General features: G+C 43.4%; 1 protein-coding gene across 9 annotated transcripts in view; it reads right to left on the bottom strand.

Moving 5' to 3' along the window:
* Positions 1–20,052, bottom strand: part of LOC115098078 (kelch-like ECH-associated protein 1) — a 100,391-nt gene that overhangs the window by 16,084 nt on the left and 64,255 nt on the right. For 6 of the 9 annotated variants that reach the window (XM_029614385.1, XM_029614381.1, XM_029614383.1 and 3 more), the window contains one exon: positions 11,905–12,081. The exons of 1 other annotated variant lie outside the window; for it this stretch is intronic. In XM_029614385.1, coding sequence (XP_029470245.1) covers positions 11,905–12,081 — 177 coding nt within the window. Of the gene's footprint in view, positions 1–8,026; positions 8,408–11,904; positions 12,082–12,530; positions 12,684–20,052 lie in introns of those variants that run through there. 2 more of the 9 variants (XM_029614386.1, XM_029614388.1) reach the window with 2 other exon arrangements.

Genomic DNA, 20,052 nt, shown 5'->3' with positions numbered 1-20,052 from the left:
TGCGAGTGACGTCATCCGCTGGCATCGAATGGTCTCATCTCTCCAAGCTAGTAGAACTTTGAGCTCTACTGATCATGTTTGCGAGTTTCTGCATGGACGTTGCCTCAAAAGTCTCCTCAGTCATTTTTTGACTGAGTACAGAATGGACGTAATTTCTCTCTCCTGCATTATTATTATTATTTTTTTTTTTACAAAAACCCTAAAAACCTTTATTCAATCTGTTTTTACTTCAGTTTCTTTATCTTAAGTTGCCTTGCTGCCTCTGTAGGCCCCCCTCCCAACAGCACATTTCAGCATTAAAACTTGACGATGAAATACGGCCTTCTCTTCTACCATGTCTGGGCAGAAGAAGAAATAAACTTCAGTTTTAAAGAGTTGTATCTGTGGGAAGACTAAGTCCCTCACAGAAAGCCATGAATTGTGTTAGCGATGTTGCAGACAGATGTCTCCATGCTCGCAGAAGTCCAAGACACTTCAAATCAAGGAACTGCATAAATCTCTCCAGAGTTGCAGTAGGTCCTCGTCCTGCAATGCAGCCTAGTCTGCCTCGCTGGGAAAGGAGTTGAGCAAAAGCTCCTTAAAAAACTCCCCAGCCACTCAGGCCAAAGCTGCGGAGTCAAGTTTCACCAGCTACCATGCATTGAAAGCAAAGTAGCATCAATCACTGGAACCACTGCAGCCTGCAAAGAAAAACATTCTATGCGCAGCACATCAGCACTGGCATAGTCAATGTGGCCAATCATTAGCACCATCTGTGACAACAGCATCAGCTTGCTTGATGCAGCTTCCCCACATACCAGCAGCACATGGTGCATCGAAGAGCTCAATGCATGATGCTCCAATGCCATGCAAGTCTGCAACCACCATATATGATCCTATCTGTCGAAGCATCCCAAGGCATTCAAACATTGAGGCAGCTCAGACTTTGATTTATCAAGCTGCTTTGCCAACACGGCTCTATGCAGCCCATCCTAGATTGGAGGGGGTCAGATTGTCCCTGCCACCGCCAATAACCAGGGCATTTACCCCACCTAGACTAGTAGCAGAGGGACCTTGCCTGGAGACTGCAGATCCAGTGATCTCTATAGAACCAATCACTTCTAACAGGCTTCCTGTCCTCATTCAGGAACCCATCCTGGTCTCAAAGAGGTTGTTTCGCCACCCATGCCAGGCGACAAATAAGTTGCGCAACCAAATCACAGACTTGGTGCAAAGTTTCTTTACCTCTCTGACCAAGGAGTCAGAGGGCACATTCCAACTGATCCTCTCCATAGCAATACCACAGATCAGATTTCTGATATCACCTTTCATAATTAGAAATCTTGCTCAGGGATTCTTCATTGTCCATTGCAGTGGATTCAAGCAGGTCGGAGGTGTTAGGCGTCTCCTCCTCCAAGTATCAACGGTCTGCCTCTGCCGGCAGGAGCCTAGCAGCTCAGAGGGCCCACTATCCCTACAGATTGTGAAGGCCATGAACTCAGCGGACTCTTCCCCAGTTCAGGCCATCCCATTTGAACTGGGGATGATCTACAACAAAGGCTAGACTTTACCTGGACCAGCCTCTTCCCCGTAGGTTCAGCCCTTGGTATCAGAGGCCAGCAGGATTTAAGCAACGGTGATCCAAGAGAGAGTCCAGAGACGAGCCAAGAATCAGGGCAGGCGGCAAGCAAGACTGAGTCAAAGTTCAAGCTGAGGTAAGAACCAGGCCAAGACAGACAAGACACAGAGGGACAAGAGAGTCAAGGCAAGACTAGACAAGACAGAGACAGGGCAAAGGAAGGAAAAGAACACGGCAGGGGAGGACAAGGTGAGACTGGATGAAGCAAGGCACAAGCTGGATTGCAGCAGGAACAGGAACCAGACTGCAACACACTCTACAAAGAAGCAAGAGGACCTGTTGTGAAGGCAAGATGTGGAGTGCAGCTAGGGTTTAAATACCCAGCCGCACTGATGTCATCAGAGGTGTGCTGGTTGAGCTTCCTGCTATGGAACCCTCTAGCAGTAGATACACCTAAGGTGGCTTAGCCGCGAAGAGGGAGACTGCGTCAGTGGCATCTGGGAATTAATGGCAGCATTGGGGTGAGTGCAGCTGGTCAAAGGTAACATGAATCCTTTAATTCCATTTCATGTACTTCGTCTGCCTCTATCGGGGCTTAGAAAGAGTAGCACTCGTGAGGATATCCACGAAAAACTAGGAGACCTCACCTACATAGGAGACAATCTTTTTGGTGAAAATCTCCATAAGACGGTTACCCAGATTAAGGGCCAGAATATAGTAGTGTAGTTGCTCTTGGAGGCTCCTGAATAGCCCTCTATAGCATGATGTTGCTTCTATCCATACAAGCGACCATACTTTCACAGGAGGCTTTATTGGTCTTTTCAACAGTACTGTCTACCGCCCCTTCCAGCCCAGCATCAGCCACCTCTGGCCAGGCCTCGTCAAAGGGAATGCCAGTAGCAGAAACCTACACAACAGGCCTAACCCAAACTAGGGCCTAGTACGTGATCCCTCAGAGTAATCCATTTCAGACTCTCCCAGGATGGGGGATGATTCCAACATTTCATGGAGGCATGGCATCAAGTTACTAAGGACCCATGGATCCTTCAATACTGTTCAGTCTGGCTACCAGTTGTGCTTCTCTTGGCCTCCTTCCCTCCCACATTGTTGGTACTCCATCTGGATCCATCTCATTTCTGCATCTTTGATTAGAAGTTCAATTGTTACTCCAACAATGAGTGATCGAACCAGTTCCACCGTTTCAACATGATCTGGGTTTTATTCCCAATACTTCCTTCGCCCCATAAAAACAGGGGGATTGCAGCCCATTTTTTACTTAAGACACCTGAACAAACATGCACAAAATGAACTCCTTCAGCATGATTTTCAGAAAGCGTTTGACAAAGTCCCTCATGGAAGGCTTCTAGGGAAACTAAAAAGTCATGGGTAGGAGGCGGTATCTTAATGGATTACAAACTGGTTGAAAGAAAGACAGTAGGATTAAATGATCAATTTTCTCAGTGGAAAAGGGTAAACAGTGGAGTGCCTCCGGGATCTGTACTTGGACCGGTGATTTTCAATGTATTTATAAATGATCTGGAAAGGAATGAGATGAGTGAGGTAATTAAATCTGCAGATGATACAAAATTATTCAGAGTAGTTAAGTCACAAGTGGATTGTGATAAATTGCAGGAGGACTTTACGAGACAAGAAGACTGGGCATCCAAATGGCAAATGAAATGTAATGTGGACAAGTGAAGGTGATGCATATAGGGAAAAATAATCCATGCTGTAGTTACACGATATTAGGTTCCTTATTAGGAGCTACCACCCAGGAAAAGCATCTATGAGTTATAGTGAATAATACATTGAAATCAGCTCAGTATGCTGCAGCAGTTAAAAAAGCAAACATAATGTTAGGAATTATTAGGAAGGGAATGGTGAATAAAACAGAAAATGTCATAATGCCTCTATCGCTCCATGCATACTGTGTACAATTCTGGTCACCACATCTCAAAAAAGATATAGTTGCGATGGAGAAGGTACAGAGAAGGGCAACCAAAATGATAAAGGGGATGGAACAGCTACCCTATGAGGAAAGGCTGAAGGTTAGGGCTATTCAGCTTGGAGAAGAGACGGCTGAGGGGGGATATGATAAAAGTCTTTAAAATCATGAGAGGTCTGGAACAGGTAAATATGAATCGGTTATTTACTATTTTGAATAATAAAAGGACTAGGGGGCACTCTGTGAAATTAGCAAGTAGCACATTTAAAACTAATCTGAGAAAATTCTCTCACTCAATGCACAATTAAGCTCTTGAATCTATTGCCAGAGGATGTGGTTAGTGCAGTTAGTGTAGCTGGGTTTAAAAAAGGTTGGGATAAGTTCATGGAGGAGGAGAAGTCCATTAACTGCTATTAATCAAGTTGTCTTAGAGAACAGCCACTGCTATTACTGGCATCAGTAGAATGGGATCTACTTAGTGTTTGGGTACCTGCCAGGCACTTGTAGCCTGGATTGCTCACTTGGAAACAGGATGCTGGGCTTGATAGACCCTTGGTCTGACCCAATATGGCAATTTCTTATCCTACTTAAAGAAGGAGGAATGGATGTTTCTTAGATCCAAAGTATGCACACGTTCACATACCTATCCACACTGGCACTACCTCCATTTCAGGTGGATTCTTTCCACTACTAGTACAAAGTACTCCCATTTGGCATCTTGTCAGCCCTGAGGATATTTGCAAAATGCCTCATGGTAATGGCAACTCATTTCTATCACCAGGGAACACAAATCTTCCTATACCTGATTGTTTGTCTCATCACTGCAAACTCAAGGGATGAGGTATTGCGTTCTCTGAACGCAACCATAGCTCTGATACAATGTTTAGGTTTTCTGATGTTTCAAGAGGTCATGCATAGAACCCATTCAGAGATTCAAATTTATTGGGACTTGCATAAATAATACAAGAAAAAGCATTCCTGCTTCCCAACCGAGCAAACACCACGACATCACTGATCCACAACTTGCTCTCTTCTACTCATTTGTCCACAAGGTCTTGAACGCATGGCAGTGGCTATCTATGTGGTTCCACTGACCCATCTTCATATCTGCTGCTTCCAATTGGGTCTACATTCCCAATGGGATCAACCAACAACTGCTGTCATCTCCAGTGCAGATCAGGATGACTATGAAACTGGGGTTGCAGTGGTGATGGTAATACCATGAGTTCTCAAGGAGGGAGTCAGTCTTCGATTGTCCCTCTATGAAGTAGTTCTGGTGATAGATGCCTCCACCAAAGAAATGGGAGTGTGTACTGGAAACCTTCGAATACAAGGCATTTAGACTCTTCATGACAGCTGCAGTCAGATCAATTTTCTAGAGTTGATAGCAAGCAAATATGCTCTATCAATCTTTTCACCTCTTCAGGGAAAGAGTATCTTGATGCAAAACAGACAGACAACCAGGTTGCCATGTTTTAAATCAATGAGCAAAGAGGAATTTTATTATAGCTTCTCTGTCAAAAGGCTCTAAAATCTGGTATTGGGCAGAGGCAAAATGGTGCTACTCTTCAGGCCATTTATCTGCCAGGCATCTCCAACATGTTGGTGGATCGATCCATTAGAGTGTTGAAACCATATGAGTGATGTTCACAGCAGTCCGTTGCCAATGAACTCTTCAGCTTCTAGGGTCTACTGTTGGCTGACTGGTTCGCATCACAGCAGAACACAAAACTACATTGATTTTGCTCTATTCTACTAGCAATCATAGGTTGGCTCAAGACGCTTTCCTCCCTGATTGGGGGCAAAGCTTCATGTATGCTTTTCCACTGTTCTCTTATCACCAGAACAGTGCAGAAAGTTCTTTAGGACCACGCTTGTCTACGCCTCAGCTCTGATGTGGCCAAGATAAATATGGTATGCATATCTCGTACAGTTTTCTAGCAGTCCTCATACACCTGGGAATGGATTCTGTGCTGTTAATGCAGGAAGACAGGACATTATACCATTCTAAACTTTCAGGCCTCAACCTCACAACATTCTCAGGCCGATACAGTAAAGTGCAGTCGCTGTTACCCTGCTTCTAACCCGCTTTCTACTCACAATTTGGCCATGTTAGTCCAACCCGCGATTCACTATCCCTTTTACCTCATCCTTACCGCTTCTTTAAAATCAATGGGTAACCCTTTCCGCCCGCGGCATGTATATGAGATGTAAGCGATCGGATTAGCTATCCCCCCCATTCAGTAACGTGCGCCCCGACTATCGCCTTTTTAACCTGCAGTTTAGCTGCGCGTTTAACCTGCTAATTTACCGCGTTAGAGGCAGGGGTAAGGGTAGACGGCAAACTTTCCCCCAGCCCCCGCTCACCTGCCCTGGCCGCGTCCATATGGGTGCAGGTCTCCAGGGCAGCTCCAGTCCTCTCTCCCCTCCTCCCGAAGCAACTTTAACCAAAAGAAAACCTAAAAACCTAAAATCCCCTCCTCCCGAAGCGACTAGACATGTAAAGTATTGTGAATAAGTGTAACCAAAGTTAACTTACTTTTTCTTTCTTTCAGCCCTCTCTGCCCTCCTCCGGAGGCTCGCTCCACGGCTCCCCTGCCTCCCGGGGGCAGCCGGCGGCGAAAGCGGCTTCCAGCGACCCCCGCCGGCGAAGACGGACGAACGCACGCCGTAGTGCACGGGCCCCCAAGTCAGCGAAAGCATATGAACGTGCACCGTGACGTCACATGCTTCGGTGGCTTGAGCGCCCAAATTGATGGGCCCCCAAGTCAGCAAAAGCGTATGAACGGGCGTGCATGACTTTAACGGTGTACATCACGCACGCCCGTTCATGTGCTTTCGCTGGCTTGAGCGCCCATGCACTATGGGCGTGTTAATCCGTCTTCACCAGCGGGGGTCGCTGGAAGCCGCTTTCGCCGCCGGCTGCCCCCGGGAGGCAGGGGAGCCGTGGCGCGAGCCTCCGGAGGATGGCAGAGAGGGCTGAAAGAAAGAAAAAGTAAGTTAACTTTGGTTACACTTATTCACAATACTTTACATGTCGAGTCGCTTCGGGAGGAGGGGATTTTAGGTTTTTAGGTTCTCTTTTGGTTAAAGTTGGGATCCACTTCCTGGTACCTGTCATTTCAAATGTCATTTGAAGTGACAGGTACCAGCGCACCCAGGATACTGTATAGGCGCTGTATAAAGCGCCTATACAGTAAAATGGATTGCGCTTCATGGACGCGGCTTGCATTTGCATGCCATTTAAATAGAGTATCGAGCAGTATGTGATCCGAACTGTGCGTGCGGCAAACGAGGGTGCGCCCAGCACTGCCGCACTCTAACTCGTCCTTACTGTATCGGCCTGTCAGTGATTGAGAATCTTCTCTTACCTACAGAAATTGTGGACATACTTGTCTTCTCTAGAATGAATTATGCCTTCAAATAGTACAGATATTCCAAATAGTGTTTTTAACCCATCTGCTGAAATACTTGATCCACCTTTCTGACTCAGGCCTCTCCAACTCTTCTGTATGGGTGCACCTCAGCACTATAATGGGATACCATACTCAGATGGACAGTAAACCAATCTCTACTCATCCGTTGATATCTCACTTCATGAAAGGCCTATGGCATGTTAAAGCCCCAGTATAAAAAAACCCTGTTCTGTGGGATCTGAATGTAGTCTTTTCCCATCTAATGAAGCCTCCTTTTGAACCATTGGAATCAGCTTCTCTAAAATGTTGACATTGAAGGGGATGTTTCATTGCAATGATTTCACATAGAAGAATCAGCAATCTCCAAGCTCTTGTCCACTATCCTCCATATATGCAGAGTGGTTCATACTCAAAATTTCTCCCAAAGGTCATCTCAGCTTTTCATATCAATCCATTGTGTAATCTACTTTCTTTCCTAGGCTCTATGCGTATGAGAGCAAAAAGGCCCTGCATACTCTGGACTGTATAATAGCCTTAGCATATTACAAGAAACAGCTGCACTAGAAAACCTCTGAACTGTTCATCTTATTTGATCCCAACCACTAAGAGTAGCAATTGCCAAGTATACCTTCTCTGATTGGCTGGCTGAGTGCAATAGTCACTGCTACACCTTAGCAGGTCTACAAATCAAAAACTCTGTGATGGCTCATTAAGTGATAGCCATGGCTGCTTCTGTTGCGCATTTTTGAGAAGTACCTATTGACGATATCTGCAAAGCTGCAATTTGGTCTTCCATTCATACCCTTACGCCACACTACTGTCTTGATGATATCTCAAAGACAAGCAATTTTGCAAAATCTGGTCTTGCAGTAATCTACTGTTCATGGTGAAAGCTCCACTGCAACCCTTCGCTTGAGACTCCCCACACACAATGGCTAATTCAGCCTGCTTAACAACGGAAAATGAAAGTTTGCTTTACCATAAACAGTGTTTTCCATAGATAACAGGATGAATTAGCCATGGAATACTCACCCATCTCCATGGAAAGTAGACTATGTAGCTAGATTAGCTCTGGTATGGACTGAGGAGACTCCTGTACATTCTCAGTAGAACTCAAAAGCTCTACTAGCTTGGAGAGACGAGTGAATTCAGTACCGCCAGATAATGTTACTCACACGTCATGGCTAATTCATTCTGCTTTCTATGGAAAACACCGTTTACAGTAAACAAACTTGCTTTATACTTAAAATAATGCTCAAGGCTGATTCTTCTGCCTCCCTGAAAACCAACAGCACTGAAACTATGTGAGAATAAATGTAATTTTACAAATAAGTATTATTTTCTAGGAGATCCTGTGAGGAAGATTTAATATTTTAGCAAGTCATCCGATTTTCATATACTACCATTCCACAAATTTGTTTTAAAGAACCCTCTCTCTCTCTCTCAGGTGAAATCAGCTGAAAAGAGGTTTAGAAAAGTTGAGTTAACCTAAAAAAAAAAAAAAAAAAAAAAAAAGTTTGTCATACTTGTGGGCTGCTTATTTTTGAATTTTATAAATGTCAGAGTATTTGATTTATTCCAGTTTCAATATTTTTCTATATTCTTTTTCAAGTTTAAATTGCTTGGTGTAGAACTTTACAACCTAAAGGGGTAGATTTTCAAAGGCCCGCACATGCGTCCATTTGCTCATGGTTCATGGCCCATATACATGGATGTGGCAAATCATAACATTCTTATGTCGCCGCGCGCATGTTATAAAATATATGATTCCCTTGCATACATGTTCACCCGATTTTAATATCAGCTGCTGGCGTGTGCTTTCCCAGGACATGACCTAATGGCCACTGTCCCGATTGGCCCCTGCCCCACCCCTTTCAAGAAGCCTGACACTTTGGCGCATATCAGGAGATATGCACATTGCCGGATCATTTTTAAAATGCACTTGGCATGCGCACGGCCCAGCCACTTGCATATCCCCTGGTTTTTGCGCACGCCGGGCTTTGAAAATTTGGCCTTTAAGAGGCAAATATTCAAGAGCCATTTAGACAAGTTATTCATCTAAATGGCAAGTTTCCTATATTCAGTCATTTATCCAGCTAAATATTAAGCCGCTAAGTGGCTAGTTAAGTTAGCCAAATATGGGTATCTGGCTAACTTAAGTGGGATATTCAGCAGCACAGCTGTGCCGCTGAAAATACCCAGATAAGTTACCGTTAGCCATATATATGGTATCCAGCTAACCTTAGACCTGCCTATGACATGTCCAGGGCTAGCCGGTTAAGTTAACCAGCTAACGCCGAATATTGGAGATACCTGGTTAAATTAACTGGCTAACTCAGCTCCTCCATGAAATGCCTCCCGACTTACCCGGCCAAACTGAAAAGCCATTTAGACTGCTAACTTTCCTGTTATCCATCTAAATGGCTTTTCAATATGTACCACATCATCATTCTCTAGCTATAATTTAGCCGGATAAAAAGAAAGCATTCCAGAGGCGCTTTTGGGAGGGGTTTAGTTATTTGGCCAACTTAGCTGATTTTCAGCAGGTTAAGTTATCTGGTCTTGTGTGATCGGATAACTTATTACTTACTTGAATATCTTCAAAAAACATATCCAGATTAAGTAGCACTTTTTTTTTTAGTCCATAAATAAAAGCACCTGAGGCTCAACCCCTCTTTCCCCCACCAAATTTCACATTTGGCCCCACTGGGCCATGCAACTTCTACCCCCAACCCTCCCCTAAATGATCAAAGGCCATCCCAGGCTTGCAGTTCAGCCCCCCTGGTTGACACCCCCCACTCGCATTTCCAATGTGCTGTGGCGCCCCCTAGACCCCAGCCCCTGATACTTTTAATTGCCCTGCTGGGACAGAGGTACCCAACTGCCCTCTCCCAGCCCTGCTCTGCTGGAAGATATCCAGATACATAGCATAGCAAAGCCGAAAAACTTAAAAACCTAAATGGCTATATTCAAAACATACCTGGTTAGGTTTTTACATTTTAAACTTTAAGCAAGTATACTCAGCAGAACATTTATCCTGCTGAATATCTAGGTGAAGTTAGGCAGCTGAATTTAGCAGGATAACTTATCCACCAACTGGGCTACTGACTATGATCCCCAGAATATAAATATATTTTTTTTAAAGTTTGGAAGCACAAGGTTTTGTGTTGAATTGAATGCTGCATAACTCCAATTCATAAAACCAGCATGATAAAACCATGTTATGTGGGCTTTTCCTTAAATCGTTAACCATTTGATTTGTCTTAACATGTGCATTTGGATTTGATCAGATTTGGCCCAAAATCAGATCTTTAGTGTGTCCCGAGTAAAAGAAGTCGGGGGGGGGGGGATTTACTGTTAAAATCAATTAGCCTGGGGTTCCAAGATGGCGTTCACCGAGTGAGACACTCCTAATCTCCCTCAGTTACCTCAAACTGTGCTCTGAAAATAATTTTCCTGAATATGGAGGGGGGGGTGGGGGGGAGGAGGTCCTCCTGCAAAGTTTGAAGCTTTTTAAACTCAGGAGATTTCCTAGCTGCAAGCAACGCTGGGGGGGAGGATGGCACCAGACCTGCCCGAGGCCAAAACAATCTTTGACTCTTGAGTGCCAGTTACCTCCATCAGCTCCAGACCCAGGTGACGCTGGGGGAGATAGCTGAGAGCTCTGCCATTAGGTGCTGCAAGGGAGCTGAGTAGCGCAGAGGGGAATCTTGTGGCGTGGTTTCTCTCGTTGGGGGGACTGGACAGATCGCTCATGGCTCACGAGAGGAAGATGCCACTGCAGAAGGAAGCAGGGAACTGGGAGCTCGGGGGAAGAAATCTGCTTCTCTGGCTTCCAAGCGACTCCCTGATGTTCTGTCAGCTTCAGCCTTGAACATACCAGCCCACATTGGTTTGGAGAATATAAGGCAGGCCATTATAGTACTGGAAAGAACGGCGAGTAAAAGGGCTGATAACTTTGCTATTTCTTTGCAGGCTGTTACAGGACAGATATGTTTTAGATAGTACTGCTACCGGCCATGCCAAAAAGACTCAGGAGTTAGAATCCCAAAGCATGGTTTTGCAAGATTTTAAAGCTGATTGGTTAAAGATTAGCTCTGCTGCGTGAAGAAGATTGGAAAATGTCTTAATTTACGGATTCTTAACTTTCCAAAAAAAGTCTCATTAGCCCTAAAGAACTTTTTAATAAATATATATTGGATGCGCTGCATATATCAAAAAATGAAATACCTGCCCTGAATTGAGAGTTTATTTGCTATTTAAGAAAAGGGAAGAGGGGACAGATGCACTGGATACTTCTCCAGTGTCTGCAGATAGTTGGGACTTAGATTTTCTAGAGCAATCTACTGAAGAAGTGAAGTATTGTACTACTCTGTTGATTTCTTGTTTGAGGAAGACAAAGATCATATGTTGAAATTATTTTTCAGAAATAGGGAGAGGTTTTTTTTTTTTTTTTTTTAATGGGTGAAAGGCTCTGCGTTTTCCCGGACGTTTGTAAAGCAAATTCAGAGTAGCAGAAGGATCTTTTCTTCAGCTGCGCGAGACTGAGTTAAGCTCGGGTGGGAAGTTTTTTCTAAGATATCCTGCAAAATGTTTGATTAAGATATCTGGTATAAGATATATTTTCTTTGAACGTAATCAACTGATATCTCCTTTGGATAATAGAAGAGCGTTACTGTTTCTGCAATAGCTCCAGAGAATGACTAGTAACATACTTTGACATGGCTTTTGTATTTGTTCTCTTTCTGACTGATGTTTTATTTGGTAGTGTTCCTCGTTTTCTGATGAATCATCCTTGCTTTTTGGGGGGGACTTGGCAGAGTGCACTATGTTTTAAGTATTACTTTTTATATTTTTTCTTGTATTAACAGTTTCATATGCATTGCTCCATTTTCTGTCAGGCATTTCAAGTTTGCTTGTAATTTTTAATTAAAACAAATAAGTAAAGAAAAAAAAATCAGTCTGAATGCATTCTGCTGTCTTACCAAGTGCATAGATTTTCCCTTGGTGTACAGTCACTCCGAGCGCACTCCTACGATGTCTCATCGGTGATACAGTCTCCCAGACGTTTCTCTCAATACTATATCGCTCCACACTGTTTAATTGGTTTCTACCATCGTAGCCTCCAATAGCATAAACATAATTGTCCAGCGCCACAACTCCTGAGAAAGATTGGAGGCAATTTTTTTTTAGGATGATTATGGAGTAAAATTTCTAATAAGTTAATATGTATTGGTTGCCCAGTAGTCCTTCCCAAGGTCTGTAAGGCAGCCAGATACAATAAATTCCTTTATTAATGCTAATACCTGTATCAGTTAGGCAATGCAGACCATGTTGGACAAGATCATGTAAAAGTTCTGTTTCCAAAAGCTTATAAAATTTACGTTTGGCCACACAGAGGTAAAGAACGCAATTTTTGAAAAGACATTTATTGCTGTAAATGGCTATTTACCCAGTTAAAATGCATTTTTAAAACTGCACACCCTGCATGCAGAGTATGTATGCCATACACACTTAACTGCATTTTCGTGGATGTATTCCCAGGGTGGGGTTAGGTAAGGAGAGCCAACACCATGTATGGAAACATAGAATATAAATGGAAGATACAGACCATATGGTCCATCTATACATCCTGCTCATATATGCAATCCCTTTCTCTCCTTCAGAGATCCTCTGTGCTTGTTGCAAGATTTCTTGAATTCTGACACTGCCCTGGTCTTGACCACCTGCACTAGAAGGCAGTTCCATGAATCCATCACCATTTCTGTAAAGAAATATTTATTTAGATTACTCAAGAGTCTGCTCTCTTTCACATCTCATGACCGCCTTCTTCCGTTGAAAGAGGCTTGTCTCCTGTGTGTCACTTCTGACACAGAGTTGGAGAACCAGCTGGTTGCAGAGATCCCCCATAGGAGTAGGGCCAGACTCAAGGACAAGGTTAGACTGGATCTTCTGCCTGGACTGGCTATCTCCCCTGCAGGTTGAGCCCTGGGTTCGGGTGGCCAGCAGGACTTAGGCTGGAACTGGAAGCACAGGTGGGAGCTGGAGACTAGGGCGAGGGCCTGAGTCTGCAGACTAGGGCGCAGGGCCTGGAGACAAGGAAAGGACCAGATAAGACAAGGAATACAGAGGGCCCAAAGGCCAAGGCAGTATAGAAGGCCCGAAAGCCACAGGGCTAGATAAAGGCAGAACTTGAAGGCCTGAAGACTGCAAAGCAAGAGAGTGCAAGGCTAGAAGGCCAGAAGATCAAGGAGGCCCCAGAGAAGGAAAACAGGCAGAGCAGAGCCAAGCAAGGAGCCAAGGAGATTTGATGACAGCACTAGGTTATGAGAGGAGGGCGGCTAAATAGGGCTGGCCCTGCAGAGTCATGGGAGCATCAAAGAGGTGGCTAGGACGGGAGTGAGCATGACTGCAGGAGGATCTCTGCTGGTGGGGAGACTGCCTAGCAGCTGGGATCATAACACTGTGCATTTAGATGGTAAGTTTTAAACAGTCGCACATGTACGTGCGTATGCCAGCTCGCGCCCAATGGACAAGGCCATTTTATAACATACATAAGAAATTGCCATGCTGGGTCAGACCAAGGGTCCATCAAGCCCAGCATCCTGTTTCCAACAGAGGCCAAACCAGGCCACAAGAACCTGGCAATTACCCAAACACTAAGAAGATCCCAAGCTACTGATGCAGTTAATAGCAGTGGCTATTTCCTAAGTAAACGTGATTAATAGCCGTTAATGGACTTCTCCTCCAAGAACTTATCCAATCCTTTTTTTAAACACAGCTATACTAACTGCACTAACCACATCTTCTGGCAACAAATTCCAGAGTTATTTGTGCGTTGAGTGAAAAAGAACTTTCTCCGATTAGTTTTAAAATGTGCCACATGCTAACTTCATGGAGTGCCCCCTAGTCTTTCTATTATCCGAAAGAGTAAAAAACCGATTCACATCTACCCGTTCTAGACCTATCATTATTTTAAACACCTCTATCATCTCTCCTCAGCCGTCTCTTCTCCAAGCTGAAAAGTCCTAACCTCTAGTCTTTCCTCATAGGGGAGCTGTTCCATTTCCCCTTATCATTTCTTCATCGCAATTATATCTTTTTTGAGATGCGGCGACCAGAATTGTACACAGTATTCAAGGTGCGGTCTCACCATGGAGCGATACAGAGGCATTATGACATTTTCTGTTTTATTCACCATTCCCTTTCTAATAATTCCCAACATTCTGTTTGCTTTTTTGAATGTCGCAGCACACCGAACCAACGATTTCAATGTGTTATCCACCATGACGCCTAGATCTCTTTCTTGGGTAGTAGCACCTAATATAGAACCTAATATTGTGTAACTATAGCATAGGTTATTTTTCCCTATATGCATCACCTTGCATTTGTCCACATTAAATTTCATCTGCCATTTTGATGCCCAATTTTCCAGCCTCACAAGGTCTTCCTGCAATTTATCACAATCTGCTTGTGAATTAGCTACTCTGAACAATTTTGTATCTGCAAATCTGATTACCTCACTTGTCGTATTTCTTTCCAGATCATTTATAAATATATTGAAAAGGAAGGGTCCCAATACAGATCCCTGAGGTACTCCACTGCCCACTCCCTCCCACTGAGAAAATTGTCCATTTAATCCTACTCTGTTTCCTGTCTTTTAGCCAGTTTGTAAACCACGAAAGGACATCGCCACCTATCCCATGACTTTTTACTTTTCCTAGAAGCCTCTCATGAGGAACTTTGTCAAACGCCTTCTGAAAATCCAAGTACACTACATCTACAGGTTCATCTTTATCCACATGTTTATTAACTCCTTCAAAAAAGTGAAGCAGATTTGTGATGCAAGACTTGCCTTGGGTAAAGCCATGCTGACTTTGTTCCATTAAACCACGTCTTTCTATATGTTCTGTGATTTTGATTAGAATACTTTCCACTATTTTTCCTGGCACTGAAGTCAGGCTAACCGGTCTGTAGTTTCCTGGATCGCCCCTGGAGCCCTTTTTAAATATGGGGGTTACATTAGCTATCCTCTAGCCTTCAATTACAATAGATGATTTCAATGACAGGTTACAAATTTTTACTAATAGGTCTGAAATTTCATTTTTTAGTTCCTTCAGAACTCTGGGGTGTATACCATCCGGTCCAGGTGATTTACTACTCTTCAGTTTGTCAATCAGGTCTACCACATCTTCTATGTTCACCGTGATTTGGTTCAGTCCATCTGAATCATTACCCATGAAAACCTTCTCCAGTATGGGTACCTCCCCAACATCCTCTTCAGTAAACACCGAAGAAAAGAAATCATTTAATCTTTCTGCGATGGCCTTATCTTCTCTAAGTGCCCCTTTAACCCCTCGATCATCTAAAGGTCCAACTGACTCCCTCACAGGATTTCTGCTTCGGTGGAGCGCACTGTTAGCCCAGGTTTGGACGCGTGTTTGACGCGCTAGCTTTACCCCTTATACAGTAAGGGGTAATAGCGTGTCGAAAACTAATAGCGCCCGCAACAGTTTTGAATATCCTTGTTTTATTGTAACTTCTTAATTTCTCTTCACCAGTTACTGTTTATTTTATTTTCATTTTACACCCCCTGTTAAATGTAAACCAGCATGATGTGATTCCTATCTTGAATGCCGGTATATAAAAACACTAAATAAACAAAACATACAAATGCATGTTGATGGCCCTATTAGTTATTTCTGCGCGATACAGAAAGTAAAATGTGCAGCCAAGCCGCACATTTTACTTTCAGAAATTAACGTCTGCCCAAAGGCTGGCGTTAATTTCTGCCGGTGCCGGGGAAGTGTACAGAAAAGCAGAAAAAACTGCATTTCTGTACACCCTCCGACTTAATATCATAGCGATATTAAGTCTGAGGCCCCAAAAGTAAAAATCGGCCCGCGGGTCGGAAGACGGACTCTCAATTATGCTGGCGTCCGTTTTCCGAACCCGTGGCTGTTAGCGGTTTGAGAACAGACGCCGGCAAAATTGAGCATCTGCTGTCAAACCCGCTGACAGCCGCCGCTCCTGTCAAAAAGGAGCGTCCCTAGCGCCTCCTTTTATCATGGGCCCTAATTTGCATAGCCCACCCTCCTGAATCGCGCACCCAGGAGAGTGGCCAATACGTGCGCCGGGACAGCGGGTGTTCGCCAGCTCTCCCACGCGTTTTTCTGAATCGGCCTGAAAGTATTTTAGAAAAACGTGGACACATAGCATCTAATCCTTCACCTCCACCCAACCCTGGCCTGAGGGCCTCTCCCACCCCAAGATATTAAAAAAAAAAAAAAAAAAAAGACTGGCTTTGTGCTTCCCCCTCCTGTCACACTGGCAGCCTCTATGCCACCCTCCCAACCCACCCAGAACACCCCTGAAATCCCAAGAACAAGCAGGGAGCTGGTAGAGGCCCTCCCGGAAGTGTCCTGTGTTGCTTTGGCAGCAGCACTACTAATGTACGCTATTAACACTAGTATCTGACAGCAGGCTTTGTGGGGGGAGTGGATCAGGTGCTATGCACCCACATTTTTTATTGTATTTTGGAGGCTAGAGGAAGATGGTTTTGGAATTGCCAGCCTCCAGCGCTGTAGTTAGTTTTTTTTCCACATCTAACCAGCTATATGCTTAAAAAGGCTGGGTACATCTAAAATTGTCCGACGTCTCAAAACAAAACAAAAAAACACATCTGTTCAGCAGGAGGAGATAAGACATTTAATAGCAAGGTTTAATTGAGCTAAGTCCTAAACTTGGCTGGACAAATCCATTTGAATATGGGCTTCCTTATTTTTTTCATTGTGTTCTTTGTTTACGGATATCCGACAAAAATATTGACATTTATGTTGTTTTCAGAACTTTACTCCTGCTGACCAATGCAACAGTTAAAAAATGTACCCCATCCATTAATAACAAAGCCTTTAGCACAGGAAAAAATCCCATCCAACCATGTTAATGGACATCTCTGATACTGGGTCATCAGTATCAAATGGAGAGGGTGCAAAGTTTAACAAATATAAGCAGGATATCTGCATTTTCTGTCTCAGTCAGACTTATATGTAAATTTTAACATTTTTTTTCCCACTGTTAGACTTCAGATACCAAAACGTTCTCAGACGCTTGTGTCTTCTAAATTTAGGAATTGACACAAAGCAATAGACTTAGGGGTCAATTTCCAAAAAACAAAATGGCTCAGTGCTTTGTTTAGGGACTTAAATTTAGGAGATTTTCAGCTGAACTTAGGCCCTTATGTTTTCGGCCAAAACATATTACCTAAATTTGGGAAGAGCTAGGAAAACTGAAAGTGGACAAGGCCATGGGGCTGGAGGTGGTACAATCCAGGATACTGAGGGAACTCAGAGTTGTGCTGGTGGGTCCACTGAAAGACCTGTTCAATAGATCCCTGGCAACAGGAGTTGTGCCACGGGATTGGAGAAGTGTGGCTGTAGTCCCACTTCACAAGGGTGGTGTAGCAGAGAGCAGGCTGGAAACTACAGGTTTGTTAACCTCATCTCTGTGGTGGGAAAATTAATAGAGTCTCTGTTGAAAGAAAGGATAGTGAACTATCTACAATTTGGTGGGTTGCTGGACTTAGAGGCAGAATGGATTCAACAAGGGAAGGTCCTGTCAGACAAATCAAATTGACTTTTTTTTATTGGGAGACTAAAGAATTGGATTGAGGAAGAGCGCCTGATGAGATTTACTTTGATTTCAGCAAAGCTTTTGATATGGTCTCGCATAGGAGGCTTGTAAATAAAATGAGAAGCTTGGAAATGGGCACCAAGGTGGTGGAGTTTTTTGTTTTCAGTTTACAAACTGGTTGATTGACAGGAGACAGCGGGTAATGGTAGATGGAACCTTTTCTTAGAGAGCTATGTTAAGTGGAGTGCCACAAAGATCAGTTTTGGGTCCAGTTCTGTTCAATATATTTGTGGGCAATATTGCAGAAGGGATAGAAGGTAAAGTTTGTCTTATTTATGGAAGATACTAAGAATTGCAACATGGTGGACGAGCCTGAAGGAGTAGAGAGAATGAAAACTTATTTTAAAAAGCTTGAAGAATGGTCGAAGATTTGGCAGCTGGGATTCAATGCCAAGAAGTGCAGTCATGCATCTAGGATGCATGACTCTGAAAGGCTAATGTGTATGGACTGGGAGAGAGAACATGGAGTAATAGTTTCTAGTGATCTGAAGACAGCAAAGCAATGTGAAAAGGTGATAGCTAAAGCTAGAAGGATGCTGGGCTGCATAGAGAGGAAAAACCAGTAAGAAAAAGAATGGGATAATGCCTTTGGACAGGACCTTGAGGCCTTACTTGGAGTACTGTGTTCACTTCTGGAACCCATAGCTCAAGAAGGATAAGGACAGGACAGAGATGGTTCCGAGAAGGGCTATTAAAATGGTGTGGGGTCTATATCAGAAGAGTTATGAAGAGAGGCTGAAGGACCTAAAGAGAGGAGGTGCAGGGGAGATATAATCAGACCTTCAGATATTTTAAAGTTTTTAATAATGCACAATCTTCAAATTTTTTCCTTTGGAAAGGAAACTGTAGAGTTATGGGTCATGAAACGAAACTGCAAAGGGGAGGGGGCGACTCAGAACCAATATCAGGAAATATTTCTTCATGGAGAAGGTGATGGATGCCTGGAATGCCCTTCCGGAGAAGATGTTGAGGATGAAAGAGGGCATGGGGAGCCCTAAGGGCTAGGGGTTGTAAATGAAGAAGAGTATGCATGGGGGTAACCTGCACAGAGCAGTTACTGCCCTTAACAGAAGGTACGGGGATTTCTGCCCTTAACCAGTTAGCCTTGGTAACTGTGATGCAACTGCAACAATTGCTTTGTGCTTCAATCGTAGGGGGAAAAGGTGAATTGGATTCAGACGACAGCCAACACTGAACCCCAACTTTTTTTTAGTCCGGGGGTATTGATATGCAGACAGAGAAAAAGCACAGGACTGCTTCTATGGCAAAGTCCAAAAACAAAGCACGTTCAAGCAGCATTGTCTTAATTATCATGAAGGCTCCTTACCCTGTATAAATGTTGCTAACAATTTTCTTATGGGTTTCACAATTGCTTGGCTTGGATTGTAATTATTGCTACTCTTAACATAAGTATATAGAGGTAACTGCGTGGAGCGGCATGGGAAGCTTGCTGGGCAGACTTGGTCTTTTTCTGCTATCATTACTATGTTAATATGTAAATGATTCACTTTGGATTTAAGTGCTTGAATAAGGGTGACTAGCACTGAAAAAAAAAATACTAGTTGCATCACTTTTTACCTGTCCTAACTCCATTCCTGTAGCTGCACACTTTTTAAACAGAAATTTAGGAGCTCAGCTTCACTTAATTTTCAAAAAAGGACCAATATATGCACTTAACCTTTGAAAATGGGCCTGTCAGTGCAGTTTTGGCCAAGCCTTGCCACAAACAGGCCCAGATTCTCATGGTATCCATAACGAATGCACATTTATCTCATGCAGATATCTTGAAAACTAGACCTGCTTGTGGCTCTTGCAGATCAGAGTTGGTCACCTGTTTAGTGTATTTCCTTAGCCTTTTGTAGGCAAATAGTAATGACTAAACTACCAGTCTTTACAATGTATCACCACATTTACAAAACAAAAACTAAACTTAAGAAACAGTTAAGTTTGCTTTTACTTTGGAGGTTACATACTCTCTCAGAAAAAAAAAAAAAAATTTGTTATGGAATATATTTTTCCCTTGTTTGGGGCACACGAGATTTGGTAGTATCATTTTAGCTGTTTTCAAATTTCAGCAAAAAACAAACAGGATTTTGAAGCCATGTGACTGGGTAAGCAGCTTGAAATAGACTGAGGGAAAAAAAGGACAGGATTTTTTTTTTTTTTTTTTAAATATAAAAATTGATCAACCTATCTCCAATGGAAAGGATATGATCTGTCACACCCTCCAGGAATCCCATCTATACACTGATCATAAAGAGCCATGCCGAAGAAGGGCAGGAATGAACCAGGTCTGGTTTTCCTCCCAGTACATCTATGAATTTCCTTAAGAAAGTGGAACTAGAAGTTCATAGATACAGTGGGAGTAAAATCCAGAATGGTTCAAGCCTGCCTCTTTTGATAATGGTGCCATATGGTTAGCTCACTTATCCAGTGACGGA

The sequence above is a fragment of the Rhinatrema bivittatum genome, chromosome 8 (genome assembly GCF_901001135.1).
Source record: "Rhinatrema bivittatum chromosome 8, aRhiBiv1.1, whole genome shotgun sequence".
Taxonomy (NCBI): domain Eukaryota; kingdom Metazoa; phylum Chordata; class Amphibia; order Gymnophiona; family Rhinatrematidae; genus Rhinatrema; species Rhinatrema bivittatum.
Note: the sequence above shows the minus strand (reverse complement) of the source record. Positions and strands in the feature narration are given on the sequence as shown.